Consider the following 11737-nt stretch of genomic DNA (forward strand, 5'->3'; position numbering starts at 1 on the left):
AAGAAAAGAAAAGAAAAGAAAAGAAAAGAAAAGAAAAGAAGGGAAGGGAAGGGAAGGGAAGAGACACAGAGAGGCAGAGACAGAGAAACACAGAGAGAGAGAGAGAGAGAGAGAGAGAGAGAGAGAGAGAGAGAGAGAGAGAAAGAGAGAAGAGGAGAAGAGAGAGAAATGAAATTCCTTTAACAGAGAAAGTACAAAGATGGCGTGCAGAGATACGTGTAGTTGTGGTCAAGCCACAGCAAGGAAGGGGCATCTCTACTCTGGAGGGAAGAAAGGAGTTGTGATTGCATAGCCTGGTGGTCACAGCGGGCCGGGAGGCAGGTTCATCGCTGCCTGCACTCTGGCTATGCAAGGATTTCCTTCCCCTCCTCTATATTAGTCACAGACATCTACATATATGTTATCACACACTGAAAAGATCATTCAAAATCTAACTCCAACTCTGTAACATACATACATACATATTTTTTAGCTTTAAAAAGTATGTGAAATACAATGTTTTTCAAGCTTTTCTTAGACTTATTATTATTATTATTATTATTATTATTATTATTATTATTATTACATTCAAGCTATAGTGGTTGGTTGGTTGGTTGGTTTTCAAGACAGGGTTTCTCTGTGTAGCCTTGGCTGTCCTAGAACTAGCTCTGTAGACCAGGCTGGCCTCTTAAACTCACAGACGTGCACCTGCCTCTGCCTCCCAAGTTCTGGGATTAAAGGCATGTGCTGCTACAACCCAGCCTATAGTTAATTTTTTATTGCAAAAGATAACTTCTTTCAGCTGGAGAAATAGCTCAACAGTTAAAAGCACTGACTGTTCTTTCAAAGGGTCCAGGTTCAATTCCCAGCACTTACATTGAGGCCCACAACCTTCTGTAACTCTGGTTGCAGGGGATCCCATGCCCACTTCTAGTCTCTGTAAAGACATACATGCAAACAAAACACTCATGGACATACAATAAAAAATATTGAAAAAAAACTGTTTAAAAAGATAGCTTCTTGGAGAATGGGGCAAAAACCCAAAAGTTTCTTGGGGACTGGGTGATGGCTCGGCTCGGTGAGTAAAATAGTTTCTGCACAAGCATGAGGACCCATGTGATTCCCAAGTAAAAGCTACCTGTGACAGCAGCATGTACCTGTGACCCCCATAGCAAGGTCAAACCATAGCAAGAAAGGCAAAAGCTAGGAGCAGCTTAGCTCTTCATTTTAGCCACAGAATTCTACATATTTGTTAGAATACAGCAAAAGCATAATTTAAATACTAACTCCAACGCTGTAACATACATGTAGCACATAGTTGTAAAAAGTATAGTGGGGGAGGGCGGGGCTGAAGTAGGTAGCTACCTAAACACTGGCTGGCCAGTCTCACAAGGCAGGGGGCCCAGGTTCACAGAAGAAACTGATTCAAGAATTAAGGTGGACAGCAACAGAAGACAGCATCCAATGTTGACCTCTGACTTCCACGCGTGTGCACATACACCCATCAAAAATAAACACACGCAGCATCTTTAATATGGCCTTATATATACATATATACACAGAGAGAAATGGGAACGTAGATGAATGTACGTCTATGAATGTATATATCCATGGATATATATATATATATATATATATATATATATATATATATATATATATATATAAAATCTCTGTCCCCTAAGAGGACCTGGTTCAGGAACTTCGCATGAGCAGTGAGAAAAGAATGCTTACATCTTTTATTATTATCATTTTCCAGTAAGGGAAGGAGGGTTCCACGGAAAAACAGCTTATTTCAGAACTAGGGCAGGTAACATGCAGAAGGCACCTGAAACATTTTGTGCCAGGAAGGAGAAAAGCAATGCCCAAAGAACTACAGGAACATATAGAAAAGGCAGAGGAGTCTGCTTAAGGACCCCTTCTGGCCAGATCTGAGATAGTGTGAGCCTCCAAAAAGAATGACAGAAACCCAATGCAGAAAGTCCTACTGATACAAAGTAATTCGTTGACTTAACGAAGACTATGATATTTGCTTAGCCTCAAAAGATTTCCCAAAAAAGGTTCTTTTCAGAAGGGGAAAGAGTAACCTTGCAGAACGGATGCCCAGCCACCAGTGGCTTAATCAAGGAATCAAAATGAAGCCACTAGTAACAGAGCAAATTGAACTCACACATCCATGGAAGGGTCGAACGAGAGCACACCCTCATGACTAGGCTGTCTTTGCTAATAATGCCAGCAGAGTCTTAACAGTGGAAGATCAGACAAAGCCAAGGGAGGGGCATTAGCTATGCAAGATGGCAGTTTCAGTCTTCCAAAGTATTGTGATGATGGAAATAGCTCGAGCTCTGGAGGACAGAGACTAAATAAAGATAGAACACCTAAACACATGGTCAGTTCCTGATCTTGACCCTTGTGCTACAGACTCCAAGTCTGAGTCTTCAGGGTGGTAACACATGGCGCTGGCTTCCCAGATTTGATGGTGGTATGGTAGAGACATAGGAAACATGTGTTAAAGCATTCTGAGTGATGTTGGCAACACTTCTGCCAACAGTCCTGGGTAAAATGTTCTTTATATCATACATAAATAAAATTCATTAAGAACAAATCTTTTGGTACCACATGTGATAGAGCACTGCTATAATCCAAGCACCTGGGATGCTGAGGTAGAAGGACTTCCATCCCAGTCAGGACAGACAGCAGGAAGACTCTATGTTTTCATTGGCTTTTCCTCTCTCTCTCTCTCTCTCTCTCTCTCTCTCTCTCTCTCTCTCTCTCTCTCTCTCTCTCTCTCTCTCTCTCTCTCTCTCTCGTCTTGGGTGTCCTGAAACTTGCTCTGTAGACCAGCCTGGCACAGGACTCACAAAGATCCCCCTGCCTCTGCCTCCTGAGTGCTGGAATTAAAGGCGTGCGCCACCACTGCTCAGTTCCATTGGCTTCCTTAAAATATATATAGCTAATTATTCACTTGATTACTGTAGCTCAAGGTCTTCCTCACTCGTTTGAGTTGCAGATAACATTAGTGCCTTGTTGTGGTAGGGCAGGGTCCTTTTCTTACTGTCCGTTGACTGCACACTGCCCTGAACGTCTGTAGACATCTGCAATTCATCATCTAGTTCACAGTGATGTCTGCTTTCTTCCAAGCCACAAAGAATGCATCTGTGATTTCAAATTTCTCTATAATCTGCATGATAGTCTTAAATTTTTATTTATAAGTCAGGCATGGTGGTGCTCACCTTTAATCCCAGCACCCCAGAGGTGGATGACTGTGAGTTCAAAGCTGCAGAGCTATCTCAAAAAATAAATATATGTGTGTGTGTATGTGTATTAGATAGATAGATAGATAGATAGGTAGATAGATAGATAGATAGATAGATAGATAGATAGATAGATAGATGATAGATAGGTGGGTGGGTGGATAGGTAGGTAGATAGATAGATAGATGGGTGGGTGGGTGGGTGGGTGGATGGATGGATGGATGGATGGATGGATGGATGGATGGATAGGTGGGTGGGTGGGTGGATGGATAGGTAGGTAGGTAGGTAGATAGATAGATAGATAGATAGATAGATAGATAGATAGATAGATAGATAGATAGAAAGATTTATGTGTTTCCGTGAATATCTACAAGTATGTGTATGCATTGCATGTGTTCCAGTGCCTACAGAGGCTAGAAGAGGGTATCAGACACCCTGGAAATGAAGTTACAGACAGTTGTGAGCTGCTGTGTGACTGCTAGGGATTGAACCCAGGACCTCTGAAAGAGCAGCCAGTGCTCTTATCTATAAATGTAACAATGATTAAAGGAAACAGTTATGAATTTGAATGAGATCAAGGAGGCACATGGGAGGGGTTGATGGGAGGAAAGGAAAGTGGAAATGATGTAATTATAATCTCAAAAACAATAAAAAATATGTACAAAGATATTTTTACCTTTAAAAAGACCAGAAGGTTCAATATGAGCAAAAGAACCGAAGGGGTGCGACCCCATAGGAAGATCAACAGTGTCAACTAACCTGGACCGCTGTAAGCTCCCAGAGACTGAGCCAACACCCAAAGAGCAAACAGTGAGCCAGGGCTTCCTGCATACTAGATAAACTCTACCAATTGAGCTATCCCCAGCCTGGGGAAGTAATGGGACACACACAGGATGGAACTTTACGTTCATAAAATTTACATCTTTATTATGTTGCTGGTTATATGACATGTTTTTAAAACCTTAGAAGCATAGATGACTTAAATTGGGAAATCTTACTATATATAAGTTATACTTCAAACTAAAGTCCTATACTGTTTTCCTCCTGGAAACGAGGCTGTGTGCTAAAGCTCAGGCTAGCCTGGAACTCTCTTTGTAGCTGAGTCTATCTGCAGCCCAGCTCCCATATTTTAAGTCAGTGAGAAAAAAAAGAAAGGATTTAATCAATAAAATATGTGAAAAAAATGTATTTTAGGGGTAAACATATTGATTCTTATGCTATTCAGTATACCAAAATGTTTCTCTTTCAATTAAATAATGCCATGTAAAAGTCAACCATCACAAATTAAGTACAAGTTGATATAGTTTCCCAATGTCAAAAGACCTAAGTTTAAAAATTATATTTCCAAAGTTGATAGGATTTAACCATGTAATGATTAGATATTTCTACATGTCAACTTGAGAGATAGAAGCTGAAAGAGTTTAAAGATACATAGTTCAAGGTCAAGTTAAACAGCTATGCAATGTACAAAAAATAAAAATAAAAAGATAGTCTCAATGCTATCAACACTTTGGTAAAAAACAAAACAAAACCCTCAGGGGACTGGGAGTGTGGCTCATTTGTTAGAGTCCCTGCCTAGCATGCAAAGCCCTGGGTTCCATCCACACAAATCTGGCCATGATAGCACACTCCTGTAAGCACAGCACTAGAGAAGTGGTCACTGGAGGATCAGAAGTTCAAGGTCACGAGTTCAAAGTCAGCCTGGGCTCCAGGAGACCCTGCCTCAAAACAAAACAAACAACAGCAAAACTCATTCACGGTTCACTAATAGAAAAAATAATTTCTGTGCCTTTCTGAAAAATAATTGAAAGAAACCTACCAAGAATTTTAAACATTAAAGCAATTATGGTGCTTACATATGTAATCTAGGCATGTGGGAGATGGAAACAGGAGGCTCAGGAGGTCAAGGCCGGCTTGGGTTACATGAGATGCCCACCAAAAAACGGGAAAGGAGTGGAGACGATGGGTGGAAACTTTAAACATTAACAAGACATTCGGACCTTACTATTTGGAGACTACATTCAGAGGAAAACGTTTTCCCAATGTTTTATAAACAAATATAAATCATAGCATTATTTGAAACAATAAAAATAACTGATAGTATCTTCAACACTAAAGACAAAGCAATTAATCTATAAGGCTGAATGTTAAGGACTGTGAGAAAGGCTTTTAGACCTTCAACAACAGGAAATGCCTGCCAATCCCATAATGTGAGAAAGAACACCAAGGCTAGAGAGATGGCTCGGTCAGTAAAGTATAAGGACAAGCTTCAAGTGGCTTAGTCACACAGCATGAAAGGCCCAAGCTTGATCCCTGGCACCAATGTAAGAGCTAGGATCACCTCTGTAACACCAGCAGTGGGGGCAAGGGGGACCCTCAGAGCTGTCTGGGTGGCAACTGGTTCAATAAGAGACTCTGACTCTAAAAATAAGGTGAAGAGAAATTGAGAAAGATACCAAATGATGACCTCTAGCTTCCAAAGGGGCATGTACACACAGTCACACATGTGTATATATGCACTCACATGTGTGCATGCACATAGGTTCACACACACATATACAGAATATATCTCTATGTATAGTATGAGCCCAATGCTGTTTACAGATTAGCATTCAAGGAACTGGTTTTGCACCAGCAATGAACAAAATAGAATACATTGCATTGTTTTCCTGTGTCACACAACCTAATACACAGTTCCACTAATACTTGTTGAAAGAATTTCAAAAGGAAACAGAATTTTAAAAAAAATAAGCTTTTAAAAATAAACCATGCCCTTGGGCTGGTGAGATGGCTCAGTGGGTAAGAGCACCCGACTGCTCTTCCGAAGGTCCGGAGTTCAAATCCCAGCAACCACATGGTGGCTCACAACCATCCTTAATGAGATCTGATGCCCTCTTCTGGAGTGTCTGAAGACAACTACAGTATACTTACATATAATAAATAAATAAATCTAAAAAAATAAAAAATAAAAATAAACCATGCCCTAAGCTAGACCAGAAGTGGTAAGGAACCCCTGTCCTTGATCCCTTCTCTGTGCCCCACAGCCCAGGAGAGAAACTACAGGGTTTAGTCTGATGGCACCTCACTCTGTAGAGATGTCAGCAAGACTGGTCCTGATGGGAATCCTGGCACCACACAGCCCCACTGCACTAAGATGCAGGCAACTGGCACCACACAGCCCCACTGCACTAAGATGCAGGCAGGCAGCTTTACTGACCAAATTGGCAAGGAAAGTTAAAAATCATGAAAATGAAGAATGGTAAATGTCAGGAAGTACAGTGTGACTTAGGGGCATAGTGCAGTTGGTAGAGAGCTTGCCTCCCATGCAGGAAGCAGCCCTGGGTTCCACATCCAGCGCCGAACAAACTGGGCTTAGCGGTGGATGCCTATGATCACTGTGGAGGTGGAGGATCCTATCTTCAGGATCTTTGATGGCTAAATAATGGGTTCAAGGTCAGCCTGGGCTACATGGGACCTTGGGCTACATGGGACCTTGTCTCATAAACAAACAAACATTAAAGTTAAATGCCAGCCCACCGTCATGACATAAGCATATCCTATATTAGACCTAGGAAAAAATGAACAGAGACAGACAGACAGACACTCTTTGATGAGCACAGATTTTTTTTTCCCTAGCACTATCTTTACAAGGTTGTAAACAGATATCTTTTCTGACCCTTATAATCTTGGGGTTCTGGGGGTAGAAACAAGCAATCCAAACACCCATACACACCCACTCAACCCACTCCCAAACACACACTCATCTAAGCTGCTCACGTTCATGGCGTGTAAGCCAGCCCAAGGGTGACATTTATAACAGGTCATCTCTGCAAAGCTGCTTGCAAGGCAAAGTGTGAATACTAAAGGAATGTTTTATCACAGTCTTGTACCTTGAATGCTTCTTTTAAAAAAGGCCTTACATCCTTCACAGGACCAGACACCGTAATGATACCCAGATGCGTAATCGCTGCAGACGGCGCAGAAGTGAGCATCCCTCTTTGCGTTTGGACTAGTAACAGGGCTGGCACAACCGCTCCCACTAAGCTTCCTCTTCAGTGTCTCTCTGGAGGGAACAGAGAATACAGCCATTGTCAAAGGACACACAAGAAAGGGGAAGGGCTTGGCAGAAAAAAATTAGCATGAACTTGGTCAAATTTAATCTCTTTGCCTTCCAGGGCTAGGGATAAATATGTTCCAGGAAACCTGATATCAGATCACAGGGAGCTCCAGTGCAGGGGTGACTGACATGTAAGTGCCTAGAGTCCAAGTCCCCAGAAGGCTACGAAGCAGGCAGCTCAGGGCTGGGCTGGGATTGGTAGCTCTAAGGAGGAACTGCCCAGCAGAGGAGCAGCAGGGGCGGCTGCACACTCCACCCAGGGGCTGATTTTGCCAGGACATGTTTCTTTTGGGGAGGGAGACAGTAGAGCTATTGCTAGGTTAGAAATGATGAAGACAAACGTCACCCTTTAAAGAGAGGTATGTTAAAAGCGCTTGTCTTAAGCCACAACCCACAGTTTTTATATCTGTTTCTTTATCTTACCAATAAATAAAAAGATTAAGGAGAAAAAATAAATTATTGTGTATTTTCTAAAAGGTTGTTTTGGTTTGGCTTGGTTTGCTCAGAGGTTCTGGGTTTGGGGGTGCAGCAGGTTAAACCCAGAGCCTCAAGGATGTTAAACATGCCTCTAGCACTGAGATGGGTCCTCCAGCTCCTGTCTCCTCTAAGATTTAGTACAATATTTGAAATATTGTTGTAATATTGTTATTATTTTTGTAAATTATTATGATATAAATATTGTCACAAAAATTGCTTTTTTGTTTTGCTTTGTCTTTTAAAGCAGGTTCTTTCTATGTAACCCTAGCTGTCCATTTAAGAGTCAGTGTACCCTAACATGCTTCTTTCTTCCAGCCGTCCGTTTCTTCCAGTCTCATTCCTATGCTCTCCTCTCCCTCCACAGCCATCGGTAGAGTTGAAAAACCTTACAAATTAGACTGAAGCAATCCATCACGGTGCCATGCACTCGGAGTTCAACTTGTTTTACCTTCAGACCTTTTCAACAGAATCCTACAGTTGGTTTCTCATTGCTCCTTACAAAGCACCACCTCTGCTCATCACTAAAGCCTGTGCCCACTAGCTTTCCTGGCTTTGCATGGCTACTTCATGGAAACTGTAGTGTTACCATGGCTACTTTCATCCTGGAGACAATTTGTCATCAACAGTAAGTAACCTGCCATTTTACACTAAGACTCTAATCTGACTGTTAAAAGCAAACCAAGCCACCAAACAAAACAAAACAAACCACTTAAAACCCAACACCTTCACCTAAACCAAACTGATACAAGTTTGATGTTTGCTGTATAAAGAGACTATTATTCATTATGGTGAACTCTCTCCATAGCATCCATCCATAAGCACAACTTTTTAATAACTAGAATATCAGAGCAGGACAGAGCAACATGTCTCCAGTATCCTAAGAATGTAGGCGACAAAGTAAAGACCTTCATGCTAACCTGTAAAGAAAGGATCATGCCACCACCCATGGTTTACAGGACTTTACCTGTTTACCGGTAAGGTGTGTTCTAGTGATCTTGCTTCACACCAAGGACTCTTTTGAGGTTCCGCATAGAGAAGCGATGATTGGCAATGGGTGGCTAAAGGAGAGAGGTGTCCAGAAGTTGGCCATAGCACATTTGGGCTTGCAGTCTGGCGAACAGGCCCACCTTCCAGGTTACCAGTGCTGCTGGGAACACTGTAGTTCATCACAGCAGGACTATAGAATGTCATAGCTGAGTATTCATGGCGGCTCTCTACATAGGAGGAAGGGATATAGATAGGACCGTGCTCCAGGGGTAGGATGGACTGGCTACAGTTATAGGAAGCGGGGGAAGTAAGGCTTGATGGTGAGTTTTTGATCTCCATGTCTTGCGTAGGCCGCAGCTGGGAAAAATCCTTGTGAGAAGAGGCACAGATGCACAATGATGCCCTCAGAGACTCACGGACAGGGGGGACGCCTGCAGGGGAAAGCAGACAATGTCCAGTTAGTTCAAGCTGCCGGAGTAACTAAGGAGTATTCGTTTTAGCTAGAGGCAATGGTGCTTACATATAGTCCTAGTACTCAAGGTGGCTGAGGCAGGGGGATTTTTAGTTCCAGGCCTGCTTGGGCTATAGAGTGAGATGCAGTCTCAGAAAAAGAAAGAAAGAATGAATGAAAGAAAGAAAGAAAGAAAGAAAGAAAGAAAGAAAGAAAGAAAGGAAGGAAGGAAGGAAGGAAGGAAGGAAGGAAGGAAGAAAGAAAGAAAGAAAGAAAGAAAGAAAGAAAGAAAGAAAGAAAGAAAGAAAGAAAGGAAAAGAAAAGAAAGAAGAAAGAAAGAGGGAGGGAGAGAGAGAAAGGAGACAGTGGGAAAGGAAGGAAGGAAGGAAGGAAGGAAGGAGAGAGAGAGAGAGAGAGAGAGAGAGAGAGAGAGAGAGAGAGATGGGAGGAGGAGGGAGGCAGGCTGGCAATTAGCATAGTTGGTTGAGTTCTTGCCTCACACATAGGAAGCCTTGACTTTGACCCCTAGCACTGCAGGGGATAGTGTAAGGTCTTTGTAAACCCAGCATTCAGGAGATAAAGGCAGAAGGATCACAAGTTCAAGGTATCCTTGTCGGGAGTTCAAGAACAGCATGGGATATAGGAGATATTTGAGACAGATCTAAAAGAAGAAGAAGAAGGAGGAGGAGGAGGAGGAGGAGGAGGAGGAAAAGGAAGAACAGACAGCAAATGGGCTCAGTGGATAAAAGTGTTTGCTGCTCAAACCCGATGACATGAATTCATTCCAAAACCAACTGTGGAAAAGGGAAATCCCTGAAAGTTGTCCTATGGAGGCACACACATACCACAGCACCTATGTGCCCGCTCTCTCTGTCTCCCTGTCTCTCTCACACATGCATAGGGCTTTCTTTAATTCTAGTGTCCGTGCTACCTTAATGAGGTCACACACATATTAGTAGAAAACTATAAGTATGCCCTGGAAGATGTGTATGAAAGCACGACCTACAGGTGGAAACACACGATGTTCAGCTCCGATTCTATATTTTATTGACCGTCTTTTGAGACAGGTTCATAAGCATTCATGCTGTCCTCAAAATACTTATGGAGCCAAAGATGACCTTGAATTTCTGATCCTCTATCTCCCTCTCAAGTGCTGGGATTATATGAATTCACCACCGTGCTGAGCTTGAACAATACGGGATCCTACACTTGCTAAATACTCTATCAACAAAGCCACAAACACACCATTCGCTTCTTCATTACTCCGTTGCTGCTGATGTCAACTACAAGCATTTTTTAAGATGTTGTTATTTTATTTTATAGGTATGCCTGTATGCCTCATGTAGGCCTGGACCCTACAGAGGCATACATGAACTGCAGCTGCAGATGGCTGTGGACCACCATGTGGATGCTTGGAATGGAATCAAATGCAGGCCGTGCAAAGTAGAAGCCAGTGCTCTTAACTGCTGAGCCATCTCTCCAGGCCTCAACTATGAGAACTTTAAACCACGATAACTTATCACAAAATTACTTTTGAATTTAAAAACACAAGGAATGCATAAACGTTTTTTCCAAAGAACTACTTAAGGTCAACTGTAAGCTGTTACTGAGAATTAAGCCCAAAAGGGGTACATCAGTGAATGAGACTATTATAGTTTTAACATATTCAAATAAATCTACAATAACAAAAAATGAGAAATTTATCATATAAATCATCCATCTGACCACGGTGATTTTGTCAGTCTATTGCCTCTAATCTTTAAAAGCAACCGTCAATATAGGATTTATACAATCAGTCAGTCACTCAATCAGTCAATCAATCAATAAAAGATGTCCTGTAAAAACAAACTGAGCTCAATACTAAGCTCAGTAGAGGGCGCTAGAGAGATGCCATGAGACAAAGAGGCTTGCTCCAACTTCTGGCCCTGGTAGAGACCGGTAGTATGAAGGTGAGAATCCAGGGTGGAGCTTGCCCCAAGCAAAGGTCCAGAATGAAATCTCTCAGCATCACTGCACTCTGCCTGGCAATGACCTTCTCATAGGCACCTCTCCTGACTGTGGCCCAAAGGATGAATTCTGCAGTCATTCATTGTACAAGACTCTTCCCCCTGGCATCCTGCATGCTCTGAGCGAAGACCTTCTACCCTTGAGAGAATCCAGGTTCCCACTTTGTGTGCATGTCCTGGTTTCTGGCAGCCAGCCACTGAACTGCATTTTAGAGCGGACCTATTGCTTTATCGGCAACCCAACCCTAGATCCTCTAAACAAGCTGAATATCGCTGCAAGTCGATGGCCAAACTTCACCTTGCCTAGCAAGTTCTAAACTCCATCAGAGTTGTCCTTCCTTGGGTATTTTTCCCTCATCCCTAAGGGGCTAAAAGAATCTCTGCATAGTTTATACTTATCTCTTCTTATAGTTAGTATTTCTTTGCGTTCAATTTCCCCTGTTGAAGGTATCTTATAACTGTAAGC

General features: G+C 42.3%; 1 protein-coding gene across 1 annotated transcript in view; it reads right to left on the minus strand.

Moving 5' to 3' along the window:
* Positions 1 to 9204, minus strand: part of Esr2 (estrogen receptor 2) — a 44095-nt gene extending 34891 nt beyond the window's left edge. The window contains exons 1-2 of the mRNA XM_021201420.1: positions 8792 to 9204; positions 7124 to 7296 (exon numbers count right to left, since the gene is read on the minus strand). Coding sequence (XP_021057079.1) covers positions 7124 to 7296; positions 8792 to 9153 — 535 coding nt within the window. The 5' untranslated portion in view covers positions 9154 to 9204. The remainder of the gene's footprint in view (positions 1 to 7123; positions 7297 to 8791) is intronic.
* Between the last annotated feature and the right edge of the window lie 2533 nt (positions 9205 to 11737).

The sequence above is a fragment of the Mus pahari genome, chromosome 7 (assembly GCF_900095145.1).
Source record: "Mus pahari chromosome 7, PAHARI_EIJ_v1.1, whole genome shotgun sequence".
NCBI classification, from domain to species: domain Eukaryota; kingdom Metazoa; phylum Chordata; class Mammalia; order Rodentia; family Muridae; genus Mus; species Mus pahari.